At 38.2% G+C, this 22,613-nt stretch overlaps 1 protein-coding gene across 1 annotated transcript in view; it reads left to right on the forward strand.

Annotated features, from left to right (window-relative positions):
* diaph2 (diaphanous-related formin 2) overlaps positions 1-22,613 on the forward strand; it is a 387,159-nt gene that overhangs the window by 59,407 nt on the left and 305,139 nt on the right. Inside the window, exons 6-9 of the mRNA XM_072436089.1 lie at positions 14,180-14,319; positions 21,319-21,393; positions 21,478-21,547; positions 22,451-22,587. Coding sequence (XP_072292190.1) covers positions 14,180-14,319; positions 21,319-21,393; positions 21,478-21,547; positions 22,451-22,587 — 422 coding nt within the window. The remainder of the gene's footprint in view (positions 1-14,179; positions 14,320-21,318; positions 21,394-21,477; positions 21,548-22,450; positions 22,588-22,613) is intronic.

A 22,613-nucleotide genomic window follows, 5' to 3' on the forward strand; every position in this document is an offset into this window, starting at 1 on the left:
GCACAATTATGGAACAAACTAACTTAACTTTCATCTGTTCATGCATTAGCTGTAAATTGTATTGTCCATCTCAAGATAAATACTACTAATTAAAATAATGCTGTTTCACCTCAACCTGCCATACTCTTTGCATACGTAGTTTTTACTGGTGACATTATGGAGAGTTAAGCTTTCAACTACACTGCTACTGGTGCATAGGTTTATTCTCTGTTATATATACTGCGCTTGGTGTAGGCAGCACATATGCAAACTTATGCCCTTGGTCACTGAGCTGTCATATCTGTGCCCCAAGTTTGCTCTCATTGCCATGTGTTTCAGGCAATCTTCAAAATTCCCAGAACTTGCTTTGATATTCCCCAAGCACAATCCCACTTCCAGCAACATTGTATTGTACTTGAAAACACACAGGCAGTCCAGTGTATCATAGAATTCCACTGCGATTTCCAATAATCAGCAGAGATGGAACCAAGACGTGCTTCATGGGATGTCATTATCAAGTCATACCTCAGGGTTTAGCAGTTCACTGCAGAAGTTAACTGGTCTTGCTGCTCAGCAACAGTTGGCATGGCTACCATTTCCCAGGGTATTCCCTCCACAGATCTTCACCTTTCACCATTCATAACGTTATAAAACTGCAATAATGGCAAATAGTGTGTATGACACATGCATCTGTTGATGTCTGTTCTTATGAGGCAGCTCTATCTGTTTTCCCAGAGAATGCAAGGGCTCTTATGGACTAGAAAGGCCTAAAATAATATTACATTCTTTGAGAAATAATAATACCATCCTATCTTTCTTTTATGACCATCCAATAAGTGAGTTGTTTCTGCATCTCGCCTCTGAATAGAGAATAAGCCAAAGAACAGTGCACAGAGCAGGGGCACAAGCAGGGTTTTGCTTTTTGATGAATGTCTCCTTCTTTAGGCATTAGGTGTTCTATTTTTCATAGCAGGCCCTTCAGCCACTCTGTAGAGGCCTCACACACAGTGGTCCTCCGAGATGATGACTAATACAGGCCTACTGTCTGCAGGCGATAGTGGCCAGTGGCAGAGCAGCTGAAAGGTTACACCTGTCACAGGTGGGGGTTCAAAATGGCAGGCAAAGCAGTGCTTATTAAAATAATAATTTCCCTCCTCTTTTCCAGCCTTACCTAAATCTGTCACTGCTGGTTGTACCACAGCATTTATTCACCCAGGATGTTGTATTCTGTAACCTACAGTATATAGATTACAGTATATGTTTATTTGTATTCCCTGGCATTTGCTGTAAATTATAACACTATTGTCAAACCAAGGTGTGCTATCCTTTAAACATTTTACATTTATTTTTGCTTTTAGAACTCATCAAGTCTTGCACACACACAACCTTCAACCAATGACAATAATGGTAAAGAGCTTTTGTGTTGCTGTTGTGATACTACTGTAATTGACTACTCAGAATAAGTCGATGCTCCAGAGAACTCATGTCCATTCTTATGCTTACCACAACAATCTGTACCCCCAGAAAATTTAAATACATTTGAATGTTTTGTTGTTGTCTCAATACATTCTAAATACAGACATATCCAAGTGAATTATAATATGACCCAATCACTAATTATGTCAATTTTCATACAGTAGTGCAAGCAGATGCATTCAATTATTGCTGTCTGCACTTTATTTCTTTCTCTTTCACAACATAATACAGTTTCTAATGTGCAAGAGGGATCTGCACACCTCAACTTCTTCCAGGCAGTGAGCCATGGCAGGGCATCGCTCTCAATTCAACAGGCAAATTAATCTTGCTTTGTTGGAGTAGTCAAGTTCAACCTGGGAGAGAATTCGTTGGCCATTAGCCTGCTGATGCAAGCGCTTTCTCTCAAGTTTGGAGATTTAATTTATGTTTAGTTAAAGATCTCAACGTCTGTTTGAAGCCAGGTCTTTTAAGATGGTCTGTAAACTAAGGAAAAATGAAATGCACATACAAAAAAAAAAGTAATCAATGCAAGGGTCTTTTTACCAGTTTTATAATCAAAAGATAAAACATAACACAAAAAGAACAGAAATGACCAAAGAGAATGCATTCAATGAAAAGTATTCATCAATTAAACATAAATACAAACAAAATCACCGCACATTTAAATTAAAATAAGAGTCGCATTTAGTCCAAGGTCTGTCAAATTTGTCCATATCCTAATTAAGTCTGAATGTCACTTTTTCCATCTGTCTATCAGTCACAATGTCAGTTCAGTCCTTTGGCGATCTCAATTATTTCTTTGTTTTTTTTCCCACCACCAAAAGTACTCTCCAAAGGTATCCGTTGATCTTGTCCAAAAAAAAAATAGATAAAAAAAGAAAAATCTGCCACCTGAGATTGCAATGCTTTTAGACTTTGAAGCCTAACTTTAATATTAATTTATGTTATGGATATATCATTGTTTTTCTCCCATTCTCGTAGCTTCAGCATTCTTCTATATTATGTATTGTTTAAAGCCAGTATGCTTATCTTGTCCTCATTTTACTGTCTGTCCTTATCCGACATTGTAATGTATTGGTTTTCTACAGCAAAGGCCATGGAACAAACTTCGATACACTCAAATACAGTAGATACAGTCACCTTCGCCCTGAACGTGCTTCTGTCTGTTTGATACAAAGATAATCTCTCAGTAAGGGGTTTTCATGAAGATATTTCATAGATCATATTTTCCATCTGATGTGGTTGCAGCAGACAATTTAAAATCCTATTTATCCGGCTAACAGGGAATAGTGCAGGATATCTGTGGTTATTAGAGATGAGACAACCCCAATACAGACACGAGAGGGAGATCAAAGCTGACCGCTCAGGAAATAATAACTAAATCCGATGTTTCCCACCCACCGCTCATAGCTGTGAGCTTCAATTTCTGCTTCGTCAGTGCCTGTGTCTGTTTAACCGTTTGCCAATACATACACGACTCCAGTACTTTCCAAGTCATGATACAACAAACCATTGCTAGCGGCTATTTGGCTTTTTGGCAGGACCCGTCTGAGTTCTCCCCGGACTACCATTGTCGTAAATCATGCTTGTCCCCTCTATCAGCATCTGCTCAGTGAACCTGTGTAGGGACTGGACGCCATTACGGCCCCTGCCAAATCATGTTTACCTGCGCTCACTTTTTATCCTCCCTCATTCCGCCCGTTTTTCCCTTCTTTCTTATTTATTGCACATTATTGGCAGTTTGTTCGCAGGTTAGAAAGAATAGCGAGACAAGTTGTAGGGTTTACGTCTTGAATCGGTAAGAGGCATCTGCTTCAAGGACAAGAGATTAAGACCAAAAGCTGCTGTTTGTTGTTGCTTGTTAGTTGTACATACATCACTTACTGGTGTTTTTGAGTAAACGGACACATATGATGTATTATTTGTGCCATTATCAACTTTTAAACATACTCTTGAGTACTTTTGCTTTAGTATCTCATGTTTTAGAACTAATATAATTGAATGTATACATTGATAACCACAAATGACTTTATACATGTCTGGTTACCAAGGGAAACTTAAGCTTGTTGTAATGAATGCAATTTGACGGCAGAAATACTCAGAGTTTACTACTGTTATTAGCCTTTAAACATGCTCTTGAGTACCTTTACTTTGGCATCTCATGTTTGGGAAAAAATCATATATTTGTAATAAAGTAATATAAATAATAGATTATAATACATTCTCTGACTTATCGAATGAGGAACTGACCTGAGGGCTCCATCTACTGGCAGCAAAACGGCCAGATATTTGCAAGATTTTTTTTTTTAAGGGCTTCCTCCGCACATGCGAATTCAGCCTAGCAGTTGTGCAGATCGTGAACGAGTCTGGCATTCAGAGGCAATTAATCTAACCAGCATTCATCAAACTTATGAGAATTAAGCTAAATGTTATTCCAGGTATGTTTTTGATGAAGGAACAATGTTATAACATGGTCATAGGCTTAGCAAAGTAAAAAAAAATGTCTTGCAGTGTTGAGTAAATACAGAAGAATATAAGATTTACTTTACTAAATTTAGTATTGCACACAAAAGAACAAACATAATTAAATTGTCTGTTCTTTGCACTACAGATTTTGTAATTCAGGAGACTTGCTGGGGGAAAGCGCTGCGGTAAAAAAATATCCGGCTAACCTGGACCTTTTGCCCCTATAGCCTGTTTGTGCTATGTATGATTCATCAAGGTCAGTCCCTTATGGAGTGCAAGGCTGGATAAAAAAAAATTGGGACGCACATTACAACAGCAATGTCTGTGCTTGTTTTCTGTAATCCTTCTCAAAAGTTTTAGTGAGGAGTTGCAGCTCTTGGCTTCGTACCCAGACTCCCCAAGCTGGAGACAAGAGCACAAGAGTTCATTAGGCCTTCACTTCGCAATCAATGCAGCAGAGACCAGAGTGAGGAGCTAAATGAGATCCTGGGTGACTCTACCTGCTTAACGGCCCACGTTCTAACATCTCTCCATGGTGACACTGCAGGCATATGGGGCAAACAAGTGCTCTGAAAACGTGACATACTTTTGAGTTCAGGTCTGGTTTTGGTGTCGTAGCTTCTGTTCTAAACTTGAATACAGTAAGAGAAGTGATCTTTGTGAAATATTGTGAGGACAACATTGCAGTGTTTGGTACATGTATTTTGTTTAGGTGGAGGCTTATGCAGAAAAGTCTGTAAAATGCATCAAGAATTTTTGTTTGTGCCTGGTTTATTTTTCATTCGAGTATACTCTTTGTGATTCTGTTGTAGTCATCTGGACTTTATTTTTTTTTTAAGACGTTTCGAGTCATTCTTAATCAGAGGATCTAGTCCAAGAACTCTGATATTTGGTTGCTGGCTGCTGCTAATAATAGGATTTCTATAGCCCATTACAGAGCTGTTGGCGTAACAAAGAAGATTAGTTTAAGGGGAAAACTTAAAATAATACAAACAAATGGATGAACAGGACATGCTATTATCAGCAGGTTCCGCCCGGTGGGCAGGGCTTATCCAGCAAGTTCTCAGACTAGTAATGCAGATTGAGAATGACTCGAAACGTCTTGTTTAAAAAACAAACAAAAAACGGTGTCCAAATGACTACAACTGAATATTTTTCTACAATGGAACACTCCTTGGTTAATGAGCAATTACGCCAATTGTCTTTGATGTTACATCTTTAACCAAATGTTTCTTTTTGTCCTTGTTTTGGGGAGAGAATGCACTGGGAGAGATGATCCAGGGTTTTCTCTTTAGTAAAGGTTTTAGTCAAATAATACTGGTGGTTGGTATTTACAGAGCAGTTATTGATCATGCAAATACGTGTGTGGTTCTGTAATATAAACAAGGAGAACATAAATTATAATAAAATCTGTAAAACAATAACATATAATGCACAAATATACATGAGCTCCGTCGTAGCTACTGCTGTTAGCGCTTAGCCCGAGGCACTTAGCATTCACAAATACAAAACAAGGTAAATATATAACTTTAACTACACTATTAAACAATTCGAATGGCATGCAACACTTTATACACTCATGGAACAAATGGTGTGTCTATGTCTACTTTCGTTTCTAACAAATACTCACTTTTTATCACGCACACCAAACAACAACCACAAGCTCTACACGATGTGGGGGAAAACAACTAAAACTCTTCAAACACGTTGCATCCTCAACCTAACTTGCCTATGCTAATGCGTGATTGGCTACTCGACCTGTCAATCAGGCACCTGGCAGAAATGGGGCGGGTCCTTCGTCACAGTCCTACATGTAAACACACTATAAAGTAAGACTGCTGCAACTCACTCATTTTTTTCACCTTTGTCCTGACTTTCAATGCTGCTTGACATCTGCTCCTATTTTTATAGCGGTGTCATTGAAATTCAGTGCAGGCATGAGTCCTGCAACGCACAAGGCAAAGTGCTTAGAGGAATATTCAGCACCATACACAAACATCCCCAATCCTTGAAAATAAACTACACACTGGCAAGCTGGCATGTGCATACAGAATTAATCCCAGTCTGATGCACAAAGAATGCCATGCACAACTTAAAATGCTCTAAAAATGATCAAGCCTGTCATCGTGATATCAACCATTATTTAGCATCAATTCTATTGGTCTTCAGCTAAAGACAGATTGCTTTATGTTTAACTTCTGTTTGAGTCCCAAAGCACATTCAGTTGGCAAGATTCTACATGTTAGTAGAATTGTCCAAGCAAGCTTTTCCAGCTCTTTGGAAATCAATACAGCTAGGCCAAAGTTTGGATCGTAAGTGGCTGCAGACAATATGCTTCACACTTTCATTCGGCTGCTTTGGACCACTTTACATTTTTGACATACTTTGATTTACCATGGTTTTATGCTCTAAGCTGGAAAGTAAAGTAACATGTTTCAAGGCAGAGACTTGGATATAAAAAGTGAACATTTGCCAAATATAAAGTGAAGAATGTTAAACAAACTAAGAATGATCACTATTATATGTTTGTAAAAACATAATTTTGAGGAAATATTTGAGTGAATTTAGAAAAAAATAACATAGGAGCAATAGGTGCCTTGACAGCAAAGCCCTGGACAGTTACAAAGAATTACATTGTATTTGCATTTACAATGTGATAATAAAAGTCATCAAAAGTCAATAGTTTGTTCACCCTAGAACAGTGTTGATTTCTGAAAAGATAGTACCGTATTTTCGGACTATAAGTCGCACCAGCCAAAAAAAACATAGTATGAAATGCAGTTGCAAGTGTGAAAATAACTAATAATATCACACGTCGCTCCGGAGTATAATATAAGAATAAGTCGCACCTCGGTCAAAACTATGAAAAAAGGTGCGATTTATATTCTGGAAAATACGGTAGCTTTTTCTTTGGCAAGTGCTGTAAGTAGATAATTGTTTATTTTGACCTGTGTGTAACTCTCAGACTCAAATATGAGGTGTTGATCCGTAGGACAACCACAAAAAGTGAACTGAAGGCAAGCATGAATTCAGCCTGGAAGACCTAACCACTGCCACACCAGAGCTCACCTGCTCTCCAGCCTCAATCAATGCACCCGAGTTACTCCTCCCTGTGACACAGCGCACCTCCTCTACACCTCCTCTGCACCTCCTCTGCTCCCAATCAGCGCACAGCCCGCCCCATTTAAACCCTCATGCAGCTGGCTCGGCCGCTTCAGACCGTACTGCGATCTAACACCTCCCCATCTCCTCCTCTGCATCCTTACATCGTCCTCATCATCCTCTCCGCACTCTTCTTCATATCTACCACCACCAGTCTCCAGATCCTGAGAGAGAGATCTAATATAGTCTATTATGGCACGCCCATAACGGCAATGTCTTCTGCCGGGGTTTGAGCGCCAAATAACCCATGTAATGAAGCTTACTAAGGCTGAATGATCAATTCTAAATTCACAAGTAACACCTCAGAAACTCAAATGCCCACAATAACGTCGCAAAGCAGCCCAACATGTACGCATTCAAAGAGCCACTTAGGGGTTATTTATTTAAATTACATTGCTTTCTATAACCTGTTCTGATTTATGCGTTTTTTTTATGTTCACAATCCTCAAGACACCGCATTAAAAAGTACTGCATTGTAATCCATTGTAGTTGGGCTCTATTTTAAGGGATTAATGCCAGGAATTCTTGCTGAGGCGGCGGGTTTATTGGCTCCCGTATGTCCACATCTGGGTCAGAGCCAGTTGGCAATTTTGTGTTCCTCAAAGAAGTGAATAGTGTGTAGCTGTACAAGTGAACCATTACATTGGGTTAAACATCTTGTTAGTGTGGTAACAGGTCAAGGTGGCCCAAGCAACGCGACTTTGAACCGTCTTTCAACATTGTTGCAAGGGCAAATAGAAAATCTTGTGAGGCTATTCTAATTTTTTTAAGCATTGTCTTATTTATTATGTGTACACTGTTAAAATGTAGCAGCTATGGCCGTACAATTAATTCTATTCAAATCACAATTTCACCTTTTACGGCATTTACGGTAACAAAAGACAGTGGTTTTTAAAACACTGATTACAAACCATTACTAATAAGTCTTCTCGCAAAGGTTAACTTTCCACTGTACATAAATATTTATTTCAAATAATTATTATTTCCATTATGACCCAAATAAATCTTGACAATCATGTATCCCTAGTAACGCTTGTTTTTGTTCTTTTCTAGGGAGAGCAACATGCTTTATTTATTGCTACATGACTTGTAAATCCTAAACAATAAAAGCACTTGTCTCTTTCCTGAAAGTTTAAGAATCAATTTTTAAGAACATGGCCTTTCGTAATCAAAACAGATTCTTGTATAAAGTCTTGAATAAATAAATCAGATTCTTATTCAACGGCTGAGTTGGCCCGATATATCCTTTGACTGACCTTTCAATATGCTGGACTTTGGAAACTGCATACCCTGCTTTTTTAATTTAATTACCTTTCAGAGAGCAATCATGGTTGTATACATAAAGAAACAAAATGGGATCGTTTTAATACCAAGGGTTTGTGATTGCTGTTGTTGCTTGGTGTAGGTAACTGAGGGACTTTTTACGAAATACAATCTCAACATGATTCCTTTGCCTCATGTTCCTAGCTAGAAAAGAGCAGTTATTTTCAAGCTGTTAGTCAGGCTAATACCTTATTGTTCATTTTGGTTTTCCCCACAGTGTGTCGCAGTGTTGGTCTCCTCTGGACAAAAGATGTAATGCCCTCCTAATTACTTTTAAGTGTTTAAAATCTAATTATGTCCATGTTATCAGCAAGTTGTAGTTGCACAGACATTAGAGTAAAAAGCTGTCTAACGATGTTTTTTTTTTTACACACAAGATAGAAGGGAAGGAATAGGAAGGAGGAAGATCCCCTGGTGTGTATTGGCATACACAGATTACTTTGTGGCTGTCACCGAAGGGTTTAAAGATGTGAGAGACAGGCTGCAGATAGGCCTGGAGACTACAGGGTCGAGCGTGAGGAAGGAGAGGAAAAATGGTGAAATGCTCGGCCACATGGTCTGGTGGGAAATCCCACTGAGCCGCCAGCCCAGCGCCCTGGTGGTAAGATGAAATGTCTTATCTACCGGCAGCAGGGCTCTGTCCTTTAAGTAGGGCTAGGAAAAAGTCATTGTCCAAGCAACCAGCATCTCAACTGATCCGTGTTCGCATTGACCTTTTCCCCTCGCTGCCACAGAAAACATGTTAAAACTATACATTGTGTTAAATGTTACTGTTGACGTCTACAATAATTCATATAATGTAGCTTAACATGTGCTGACAGTGTTTTCAATGTACAGACCATTCATTTGACTGTTTTGTCTTGTGTTATAATTTTTCTAACTAATCCATCTGCTCTAATGAGCAGGAAATTAAGTTATAACGTAACTATCATAGAGTTTGATATGCTCTAATTGAACAGATTGTATCTGTATTATTTTTTTTACACAATAGCAGGCTGTACTTTTTTGCATTTATAGAAAAGATAATTGGATTTCCCATTCTTGCCCAGGCTTCCTTTACTTACAGCACATAACCTTATGCTTCATTCAAAAGCATAATGTAAAAAAGCTTGACTTCACAGGCAGCACTTTCAGCATTAATATAGAAAAACATATTTCCATAGCAACTTGACCTTGTCAAGCTAAAACATACATTTGTTCAATCAACAAACATGTTGTGAAGTTAAAGTGTAATTTTCGCCTGGAAGACTTCCTGCTGTCTCACCTGCGCAATACCTACACCACCCTGCTGTTATGATAGGCTCAGTAGCTGCCAATCACCACTCAGTCTACTTATTTTAAACTCTTCCCTCCTCCACTCCATTCAGCAGTTCAGCTTGCGCAACCTTCCTCCCCTCCCCAGCACCACCTTTTTTTTCACCTGCTTTGCACCTCCTATGCATGCATATATATATATATATATATATATATATATATATATATATATATATATATATATATATATATATCGATATATATATATATATATATATATATATATATATATATATATATATATATATATATATATATATATATCGATGCATAGGAGGTGCAAAGCAGGATATGATAGAAATCAGAGACACCAGAAAGAAAAGCATTTCTCTGAAAAGGTGGTTATATATATATAAAGAAGATAATGAAAAATGAATAATTAACAGCTATAGTAACAGCTATATATATATATATATATATATATATATATATATATATATATATATATATTCATTGTACCACCCATTTATTTTATAATTAACAGCTATAGTATATATCTATATCTATATCTATATCTATATATATATATATATATATATATATATATATATATATATAGTATATATAATATATTTACATATAGCTGTTACTATAGCTGTTAATTATTAATTTTTCATCATCTTCTTTCGCATAATTCATTTGAGGTTGAAATCTGTTGAGCTGTACATATTTTTTTTCCAGCATGGACAGGAGATTTTCAGTGAAGTAAAGTGTACTCAAGCGATCATGCTTTGAATGAAACAAGACTTTCTTGCTTGCCTGAGTGAAAACTGTATTCTTAGGTCACACTGTGATGAATTGCCAAGACAGTGTTTCTTTTTTGCTTTTTTCTGATTGCAAAAACAACTTGAATTGAAGGCCTCCCTATTCCTAGACACACTTCCACAACTTGATTCTCAAGGAAGCTGACAAAGAAGCTGAATAATACACATCAGTCTTCCAGCTGAGCAGTGGGCACTGAGCAAGCTGCCAACCTGTTATGGGCTCATTACGGCTGGAGCTGACATGCGGACATGCCCCGACCGCAGCGGCTTTGTCTTTCCTGCTGTACCCTGCCCCGGTGTGCAGAAGCCACTCTGTCACTCTCTGTGGCTAAGGCAAAGGGATTTCTCAGACAGAGGTGAAGGAGTAAAAAAAAGTGCGAATCAGCCTCTCTCCCTCCCTTAACCCCACCCCTCAGAGCAAAATTGACACGCTCGCTGAAGTAATTGCTCCCAGCACTATTTTCTTTGGCAGGAAATACTGTTATCGACAAATAGGAGATTCAATAAACGCGCAGGAGATGAGGCCGGCGGCCATAGTCAAAAGGCTGTCTGTGTCCTCTGTACGGTTGGAGGTTGCACTGTCTCCCCCAATCTTATTTGCCCTGCGCTTTTCCCCCCCACACACCACTTACTGACTCATCCCATTCCGCAAAAAAACATCCCTTGACCAACCTTGCATTCCTTTCCCCAAGGGTCTTGTTTTACATGTTGCATTTTTTTTTTTGCCGCACAGGAGCTGAAAAGTCACCCTCCGCTGCCTCATTGCTTCTCTATGTTGTGGTGTAATGATTATATTATCTAAGGATTACATTCATTTGGGCGAGGGTCATGAAAAAGCAGTTTATGGTCAGTGGCTCTGGTTTCTTGGCGGTCAGAGCTTGCGGTGAAACTAGAGCTCTGGCATTTCTGGGCAAAGTGGGCTGCCTGCTGGGAACTACTGAGCGCAGAGGAATAAATAAAAAGCGACCAACTTTTTCTTTTTTCCTTTCAACATGTGCTAAAATGTGCCTGTAAATGTTTCAAGTCCAGGACCATCAAATTAACCACAAAGGGCATATTCATTGTACCACCCATTTATTTTTCAAATAACCACTTCAACAATAGGAACAGAACAGTGGAAGAGGTTTGCACGAAATAGTTCAGTTAGAAAAAGACTTACAAGCTCCCAATCCGTGCGTATAAATTCTTTGCAATAGTTGACTTGCCCTTTTTGTCACATTTTTCTAGCTATTGTTTCTGCAATGTATTCGTTCAAAGCATTTACAGAATATATTGGAAAAGTTATTCAGATTTGTCTCCCTCTGGTCTAATAGGCGCCTCCAGTCAAATAACACTACAGCCAGTCACTCCTCCACATCCAGCAGCAGACAAGAAAGATACATGGCTGGAGTGTTGTATAGATTTGCACAATAGAGGAAAAAACACAGAATAATATATAAGAAAATGTTCAGGCAAGGTGCACTTTACTGCTCGGATGTACTTTGCATCAATACATGTTTGGTGTGCTGTAATTGTAAAAAATCCTCTGAAATTATTCAAAAAAAATGACTAATATCAGTGCTGCACAACAAAGTATTATTACATTAAAGGGCCTATACCTGATTTTTTTGAACCATGAGTGAAGAAAATGAGTCGCACAGCCCACTTTTTAACAACCAAATATGAAAAAAAAAAGCCAGTATTGTTGTCTTCAGAGTTGCAAAGCTGATTTGAATATACGTTTGATAAGGCACACATTTTAAATCAACTTTTAAATCAACTCTTAATCAGCGTGAAAGCAAACCAATGCCTTTTTGTGGCCCAAAGTTAAAAAAAAAAAAAAAAAAAGAAGTTCAGTATTGAAGCTGCTGAGTTTCTTTTTTCTTTCTTAAATATAGAACTCGGATTGTTTCATCTCGGCTGTGCATTGTGGAAGATCAGCGGGTCTTCTGTTTCCTCCAGACAAATGTGCTAGCTTATTACCTCCCAAACTGCCTATTAGCACAGTGCACTTTGTGGGGAAGCGGCAGCCTAGGGGACGTGCACAGATGAGTTTTGACTAGCAATCTCTTTTCCAGGCATATTTGATGCTGCGTTTACCGCCTTGAACTGCCCGTTTTGTTACATAGGCTCAACCCTCGTCTGAAATATGGCTTATTTTTGATGACAGAACCTTAGAAACGACTAATTTAGCTCCTGTACAGTTTTGCGTGCAGCGCCAGCCGAGACAAGAAATAAAACAGTACAATTGTATTATGCAAATTGGTTTGATTTGTGCTCCAGAAGATTTATGTTGATTTGTGGACCACATGGACGCTGCCATGTTTGACAGTAATAGATTCAGTCGCTCAGGTAGTTTGAAATCAAGCCCAGGCTGAATATAATCCACAGTAACTTGTGTTTGTGTCACATGAGTGTTGATATGAGCGCCCATATTGCTTCAAATTGGTAAACCGATTGTGTAGGCATATCCCGAGAGCCCTCGCACGAGATTATGCAAACGGATCCAGTGATTATGAGCCACCTGTGTTTGGCTATATATTATTACAGTCGTGGCTCATGGGGAAGTAGTGAATGCTTCATGATCGGTCCATTAATTAAAATACATACATACATGTCAGAGTGTATTTATTTTTAGTTAATGTGATTTAAATATTCAACAGGACAAAATATGCCTCTGATTGTTTTAGAGTTTACACAAAGGTCCTTGATTTGAGTCGGCTTTCTGAGGGCAGAATGCAGGTGAAATTACATTTGACTGCAGCTGTATAGATAAACAAATATAACAAATATATTTTTCTCTTTTATTTAAAAAAAATCATTCAAGTTTTATTGCTTTTTTTTTTGCCTTTATCAAGCAACATCAAGTGACACAATATACAATACTAACATACGCACGTCATGTATATCAGATAGATTGTAGGGAAAGTGTGTAACGTACATTTGTGTAAAAGATTTTTATTGATATAGATGTGTGTTGGTTATTAAGGGTTTGGCAAGGCATTCAAATGGAAAAGTAAAAGGATCAGAAACATTTGTTTTTGGATTGTCAAATAATATGATTGAGGAATGATATGTTTAGTATTGCCCCGTCTCCGCTGCCATTCACCACTAAACATAGTCTGTTCTAAAATCAGATTACAAAGTTTCATGCAGCTCTAATGATATTTAGATCTAGTGATATTTTAGGTTTTGATGGTGTCAGAAAACAGCCCATTTTAAGAATTGCTTTGAATTTCAGAGTGCCCTAATCTGTGCAGTAGAAATAAGCAAGTTTTGTGGTGGACTGTCGCCAGAATGAGTTTCACGGCCTTCTGGCACCAGGCCACTGAGCAAAACATTATGTCATGATATCATTTGATGTTTCCATGGTTTTGGTAGGAATAGCTATGAATGAGAGGGATATATATTCTTTATACTTCGTAACTAATGGTTGTCTTGGTTTGGTTGCAGTCTACACACTTAGATAGAGTCAAGAGCAACTGTGTTACATGCAAACTACAATTTACCCCTTTCCATTAGGGTCTTACTGGGTTTGTGTGCACATTCTTGTCCTATTCTATCAGATAATGCCTTTTCTAAAACGTTGTTGTCGTTTTTCATCTTAGGGCTCTTTGTCTCTTCTCACATTTGCTCATTTATCAAGAGCCTCTGACATGTTAGGGTCGCAGCTTGCCGTCTCCCTAATAACCCCCGTGCTGTCTTTCTGTTTGCAGGGTGGACTGAGAAACAGCAAGCACGAGAGTACCCTTTCATCCCAAGAATATGTCCACGAGCTGCGTTCTGGCATCGTAGAGGAAAAGCTGCTTAATTGCCTGGAGTCCCTTAGAGTGTCTCTCACTAGCAATCCTGTCAGGTTAGTAACAGAAGCTTTTTCTTCGCACTGCCTTGTCTTCAAATGGTCTACAAGACACTACAAAGACAAGAAAGTGCTGTACCAGTTATAATTGTGGGACAAATAAAGGTTATCTTATCTTATAATCACTAGTACTATAGATTATTTGACTTAAATATAACATTGAATGACATATAAATACATTTTTAGGATTATATTCTGAAACTGCCTGCCTGGCATATTCCCATTTGACTTTGGTATCACCAGTTTGAAAGAGTCCTGCAGTCATAGTACATCCTCTCAATTATTCACCTGTCCACAGTTGAAGAGCTGTATCCTAATGCAACTCAATGAATGGTGCGTATAAAATTGCCGCCATTCTAATTTTAGTCGTTGGACCTTTACTTTGACACTGGATACTGAGACATGATCTGTCAACAAGATGACATGGGAAACGTATTTAATTTGGGGGTTTGTAAAAATTACAAAAATGAACTATTGTGGAGATTTTCTTCTTTCACACTGGATAGACTAACCATCGAGTAGCTTACATTATATAAAATAGTTTTCATTAAAGCTTAGTACTCTGAATTAATGCTGAAAGAATATACATATCATGTAACAAATTGGTCCTGTTTTGTATTTCATCTTTGTCTGAAATTATTAAATACCAGTAGATCATATAAATCTTACATTACTTTTATCCAACAAATGCATGTTCCAGCACTGAAGTAGTAATTCCACTAGTGATTGGAGGGATGTAAAATGGTTCTGTGCGACAGGAAGTCAAGTCAGCGCTTCCACTCAGGAAGGTCACGAGTTGCTGTGGGATGTAAGTGAGGCCAGTGCTGCCCTGTGGGTGTTTGCAAACAGCTGAACCTTTGGCCAGTTGGTAAAGCACGAGCATTTTATCAGGGAGTCACCTCCACGGATGGCTTCATCCTGGGAGAGGGCACCTATGGGTGGACACTCTGGAGAGTGTAGGAGTATGAGCTAACACCAACCTCTGCTCTTTGTGCCTCTCATCCCTCCTCTCCAGGGAAAAGGGCTGATTATTTTCCTGCATGGATAAGGTTACTTCTAATTAATATGAATTACTTAATTGTCATGGATCACATCACACAGGAAAACCACACTCGTTTTGCCAGTGCTCTGACTGTGCTATGTTAATGCAACCTTTTGTATGTTATCATATACAGGGAAATAATCAGGAAGTGGATGCAGAGCTGCTTTGTCTCATCTCATGGCTCAGATGAGCCCTCTGACTGTTGACATTTCAAAATGTAATGCTGGTTTACTTTTCAAGAATCAGTAAATCTGTTAATTAATTATTCCAAGGTATGCACCAAAAATAATGGAAACACTGCAGATAACTCTAAATCTCATAATTTCTGGAGAGAGTCACATTTGACAAAGATTTGTTCTAATATTTTAAATATTTTGAATCTTAACAAAAGTCTCCCTGTCAGTGTGCGGTCATGCAAAGTGAATGCTTAGTGGTGCTTTTTGAGTTGTGATGTTTGGGCAGTGTGCTAATTTGCTCCCAGCGGCCTGTGTTTGTCTAATAGTTTAATTGGCTGGGCTGTGCACCTGGCTGAGGCGCAGGTGGCCCCGGGCCAGTGCTCAGCGGGTCTTATCTCACGGCAGTCCCGCTCAGGTGTGTGGCAGGTCCACCCACAGATGGCAGCGCCTGCAGGTCCGGCTCACTCTTCTCCACTTCTTTCTGTCCAAATTTCCCCAGTCAATTATATATCCTCAACATCATTTCCCCGTTTTTAATTTTGTCATTTGGAAAGTTGCTTCTTAAGTGTCAGCTTGAACAGATACTTTTCATTATTTTTTCACCCTGACATTAAGTGAGATGCCAACTTACAGAGAATTAAAGCCCTCTTATTTTCTCATTTACTGTGAGAACATCTAAAGCCTTTGCAATTTAACTTCAGACACAAAAGCGGTAATGCATCTACTAAATCTCCATTTGCTTGAGTGTCATTTACTCTCATTACAGCTAACATCCCTCTCTTTATTCAGCTGCCTTCTGTAGATATTCCAGTTTGTAAAAGCAGAGTACTTTCTGCAGCTGAGCACACTTGGCCACAGATCTTATATTCCCACGTTTATCCTGTCGTTATAGACCAAGACTCCAAATCTCTAAAGTGCCTCTCATATATAGACCTGGCAGTTCTCAGACTCTCAGACACTTTTGAATAAAACTGCTCTGGAGGCCTAACTTTTCATTATCTCCACGGCTCGTGTCAGACAGCCTCCATGCAGGGTCTTTTTCTCTGTGGGATGTGGTAAAATTTGCTGACAGACAACTTTGGTTCTTTTTGTCTAGTCCAGCTGTAGAGCCTTATGTTCTTGTGTTGCGCTACAGCTCTCACCTGTTTTGCTGTTAAGTGCTTGTAGCTGAGCATGCTGGGTGCATGGAACAATATTAATGAGCTTTTTATGAGCTTTGAAGTTGCTACGCCTGTGGGGATAAAACTGCTTGTCCTTTTGAATGTCTGTCCAAATCCACAGCGTGATAAAAGCGAAACACAAAATAGTGGAAAAGTCTCACATTTGTTACCCTGTACTGAACAATGAGCATAACAGATCTATTATCCAAGACATTATTGAAATAAAAACGCAACATGAAATGGTACATTTGCAAGCTCTACGGTACATCTTTAGGAACAAGAAGCGTGTGCAGATGTTTACCATGGTTGAATAATTATTTCAACTAAAACAAGATATACAAAAACGTTTAAATACTTTTTTGAGAGCCTAGTGCATTTAGAAGGTAGCTAAAGCTATTTTCTTTTTCTGAAAATAGAAAAACGGTAATGGTAATTGATAATATGTTTATTGCCCAGGCTTAACCCTTGAAATTGTGGTTAAACATTCTGTCATTTCCAACTTATATTTTAATTTCCAACAAGCAATCAAATGATGTTGCGACTTTTTAGAGAAACACATAATAAAGCTCTAGTTGAAAAACACTTTTACAGTTATTCCAATGCAACTGCCATTAATGAATATGCAGATGGTATATTCTATTTCTTAAAAAAAATAAAATAGTGGAAGTGATTGACTTGAAGAAAATGTTCAGTTGACAAGCTTGCAAACAACAGTCAAAAAAGCGTCTCCTGTGCAGATTTTGGAGCCAAGTTGCATCTCATAGATGCAGGCTCCTCTACAAAAAGGTGTCAGTCTGTCCATATGCATCTACTCTATGGCATTAATTAGAATATGTAGAAGAGCGCTCTTTATTACAGACCTTCCTGGCATGTTATGAAGTCCTTATCTCTTCTGTCAGCTATGTCAATTAAACAGATACTCCAAGGAACATATCCATCTGTGCTTATTTTTGTGCCTATTTTGTCGACACTGTGTCCCAGCTTTGCGTCTCTTCTACCTCTAATACATGTATTCAAATGCACTCGTGCCAATTTTTACCAGAATGGTGTATATATACGCCTACGTATTAATACTCCCATTCCTCACAGGGCCACAAATTATAGGAAATTTTTGCAGCCTCCCAACTGTCTGAATCACTATTTCATTTCATTCCATTACTAGGAGCAGTAATGGAAAAATGGCCATTTGATTTACTACTATGGCGTGCAAGATTTGACATCCTGCAGGTACAGATAGGAGGAAGCAGGAAAAGGCACAAGATGTCCAAAAACCTTAACCTGACAAGACCCTGAAATATATTGAGGATGTGGCTAGAGCCAAAGTAGAGGTAATTTTTGTGCACTAGAAATGGCTGGTGTCCATCGAAAATGGTAGAATCTAACGTGACATCCAGGTCGCTGCTCTGTCACTCGTCAAGGACAAACGAAAGAGATGGACAAATGAAATTGTCAAACACATTCTGGAAGATTAATTGTTCATGTTCCCGATTGAACAATATAAAGTATATAGCTTACATTTGTGTGTCAACACTGGTTTGTACTATCGATTGCAGCTAACAAAAGTTTAATTCACAGTTTGATATTTTGCTAATGTTATAACTTTTAAGCCTATCGAGATGGGCATTGATTTGTGACTTTGGGTTCTCTCTTCTTCCTTAAAGGCAGTGAAAACATTTTTGCACGCATCAATGTCCTCCGTGTCGGGTATATTTTAAGACTTGTCTTTATTACAGTTTATGACGCCATCTGTTCACCTCCAGGAAAACCTCATCTCTCAGAGCCCTGGGAAACAAAACCTAGAAATGTCACATTAACATGCGCTACTAAAATTAATTTGATACTTTTTAATACTTAACTTCACAACATTCAGAACTGGCCAAGTAGAAAATGTTACTACTGTTGTTTTTGCTTTGTTTTTGCAGATGAATTGTAGCCATAGGTAGAGTCCATCGCAGAAGAAGGTTTAATTCCGTCAACTGGACAAATTCAGAGGTTTATCAACTTTTGTCCAGTTGACAGAATTAAACCTTTTACGGTTGAATGTATTAAAAACTAATATAAAGTTCTCTACGACCTATGGATGCCTACTTTTCTTTTTTGTTTGTCTTTTGACATTGGCAGACATGAAAAAATAGTGAGCACTTTTAGTAATGCATTTGTTCTCCATATATTAGTACTTTCAACTAATCTTACAAATAAATATCTACTAAAGACTGCACCACATTGATTGTTATATTGAAGATATGACATCAAGAAAAGTGCATTTCTATTTTCTGCCATTGGATGCTATGGTTATTAAATTGATCAAAGTATAAAGTAGCGTTGTGTTTATGGTAAATCATTAGGATGATGGAAAGGTGCTGGGTTTCAGGCCTTGATGCCCAGTGAGCTTCATAAAACTCTCTGGAGCCACTGTTGGCAGTGTTAAGTCTCTGAAATACAATATGAGAGACTCATTTATTTATGTGCATTTATGGATATTATTATCTCCCATCTGAATGCAATTTTTTTTTTTTTTTTTTATTACTGCAAGATGCAGTTGAATGAATAAATTATTTCCCCTGAAATCAGGAGTTGCTATTTTAAGTCTAGGTGTGGGCACTATATTTGCACTGAGAGAGGAATTTTGCCTGGGGAAGATTTGCGCCCTCAGAGCACTTCTGGTTGTATCAGTTTTAGTACTTTGATTTTTTCACTGGGTTTCGTTTGTGTTTTTTGTGCCTTTAGCACTGTAGACTGAACACAAAGTGTCATGTGGGATAAAAATGCACTTTGGCAAGTTGTTTGCTAACATATGTTAACAAATTATAACTGCATTGTGATTATGTTTACCGTATATCCTTAAATGAATGTGTGTTCAGTATACATATCCTAGTGTATGTGTTGACAGTTGCTTTACTATGCATTTCACAGCAGTTAGCATGACAACAGAATAATTGCATTAGCAGTAATAACACAAAATATAAAACATGAAACTCAGACTGGCCATGCATTTTTCATTTTGCCTGCGGAATATACATGATTGTAGAAAAGTAACACAATTTGGTGGCACTTAACCAGAGGATTAGACCCATCAATATTAGATGAATAAGTTCTCCTGCAAGTTAATGAAATCCTTGGATTTATGCCTACATTATGAGAAAAGACAAATCGAAGAGGATTTCTGTCCATCACCCTTGTGTTTGTTAATCAGCCATATGAGTCAACATATCAACTATTGGCAACTCTGGATTATTTACATCTATATTGGTATAAAAAAAAAAAAAAAAATACAAAATTTGGTTTGTATTGAAATGACAATAATTGCTAGAAAGAAAGTGCTAAATTATAGTTTCTGTTCCCCCACCACTTTGTTAAGGTCATACAACTTTCTTTACTTGGCTGCATGATAAACAACATTCAATCTCGCAAATATTGGTTCTTCCTCCTCTCTAAAGACTTATTTAAATGAATAAACGTGATGTGTGACTTTGGCTTCACAGAATTATGCTCTCTCAGCCATGACACGCTATTCTCCTCTGCATCACAAGTGCATGACAGGGTTTAAGATAAGATAAGATATTCCTTTGTTGTCCACACATGGGGAAATTTCATTGTTGCAACGCAGGTAGATACAGAGGAAAAGGGCAGATAACGTATAGGAAGTTTAAAAACACTCTTAATAGAAGAACTCTTATAAACAAAAACTCTTATAGAAACACTCATAATAGAAGAACTCTTTAGACTGGCAAAATAAAGACAGCAGCATAAACAGCTCCCTGACAAGCATTTATACATTTAAAATATTGTTTTTGAAGACATCTGAAGATAATTTTACTTAGTATTTTTCACTTTTTACCAGTCTCCTAATGCATTTGGAGACATAGAGGGTTGCCGATGCACCAGTTAAGCCTGACGATAAGACAGAAACTGCCTTCCCTTTTTGCTCAAGGCTAAACGCTTCTCTAATTAAAGGTCTTTTCTGAATCATGAAGTCAAAACAAATGCCTTTAATACAATGCACATTACTATAGACGATGACTGTCGAGGATGCTGCTAAATCATCAGCGTATGGCGGTCTAATGTTTGCAAATTGGCCTATTCATTTTGTATTATTGACAGTCAAGGGCTTGAAAAACAAGTAATGCTAATGGCATAATGTGGCTGTGAACCCCCCGCTAGCACTTTCTAGTCCTGGCTCAGACAAACAGGCTCATCATTTGCTGTCTCCCAACATGCCGGGGTTTATAGCCGATCCTTTATCGATTACTGTGTTATCTTTCTTGCATTGCTTAATCTTTTGGCACCGGGAACATAGCGGCGCCCGTAATGAAGAAGGGAGAGGGGGGCAGGCGAAGAGCTCAGTGCGCGGCAGAGCTGGTTAAGATGGATGGATGTTCATTTGCTTGTAAATGGGTACAGTTTAAATTTAAGTAGGCTCAATGTATTCAGCATTGTGGAGGGCAGAAGTGTTTTGCGATTTGCCGCGCTCATTGTTAGGATTAAAAAGCGCAAACAGTCCATTTATCCAAGTGAGTGTTGAACCGGGCGACAAAAGTTATTATAAAGTAGTTTGCATATTGTTTATTCTACAGTTCAAGCGCAATATGTTCTGAGACTGATTTGCTCTGTTTTCCAGCTGGGTGAACAACTTTGGTCATGAGGGGCTTGGTCTTCTTCTTGATGCCTTGGAGAAGCTTTTGGACAAGAAACAGTACGTTTAATGATCATGTTTTGTCTGCTGATGATTATGTATTTGTCTCATTTGAATTATGGAAATCTATTCTTTATTTTTCAGTCAAGAACCAATCGATAAAAGGAACCAGCACAAACTGATCCAGTGCTTGAAGGCTTTTATGAACAATAAGGTTTGTATTAGGCAAATTCACATTATTTTCCTGCATTATTCATTTTCCTTTAGGGCTGCACAGAACAAGAAAAACACTATACATAGAAACGAACTCCTTCAATACGCCAAAGTGCCTAATTTGCATTAAGATTATTTGTTACTATTTATATTTTGTGGGAAGTAAAACATTGGACAGTAATTATACTTCCTAAATGAGTGTTGAATCAATCAGGGGAGACTTATATAGCCTCACAAACATTCTGGATGAATAGGTATGTTTCTATTAAAAATTAATTCAGAACAAATCCATGGTCTATGACAGACATAATGTTATTCAGTTCAGTCGCAGTGTTGATAGTCTAATAACTCTTTGTGGTATTTTATGCGGCTCACTTTAAATCAAATATCAATCCAAATGTAGAACACATTTCTAAATCAAATAGTTGCTGGAATAAGAAGGTTTCGTTCAAAAGATTCAAAAATCACAGATTCCTTTCATGCTCTGTTACACCTCGACTGACCATAGCTCATTTGAATCAGGTACAGACAGCACTACTATAATGGGACATTAAATGGAAGCTAATTTTACCATTTCATGCCCACTGCCTCAGATCTTTTAATTATCTTTTTTGGGGAAAGTCTGGCTCATTTTTCAAAAGTAGCACACATTTCGAAGACAGATGAGCACTTGATGTTGGTGCCCTATGATAATCAATACACGTGGCCATTTCCACCTTTTCCCTTAGACTAAAAGGTACAGGCACGCATAAGTATTCATCCCAGCAGCCCTGTCCTCAATTGAAATGATTCATCGTGCTTTCTATTTTCTCTTTGGCCTTGTTGTCCCTTTCTAAAAAGCAAATTAAGGCTATAGTGTACCTACATTTATAGCTTTATGCGTCTGTCTTTGTCCTCATTGCAGTATGGGCTCCAAAGGATCCTGGGAGACGAGCGCAGTCTGCTGCTGCTGGCCCGAGCCATTGACCCCAAACAGACTAACATGATGACCGAGACTGTCAAAATCCTCTCGGCCTTCTGTATCATTGGAGAGGAGAATATGTAAGTTCAATCACAACATATTTGGT

This window comes from Eucyclogobius newberryi, unplaced genomic scaffold (assembly GCF_026437365.1).
Source record: "Eucyclogobius newberryi isolate DKJ021-1_F unplaced genomic scaffold, fEucNew1.0.hap1 SCAF_11, whole genome shotgun sequence".
In the NCBI taxonomy this organism is placed as follows: domain Eukaryota; kingdom Metazoa; phylum Chordata; class Actinopteri; order Gobiiformes; family Gobiidae; genus Eucyclogobius; species Eucyclogobius newberryi.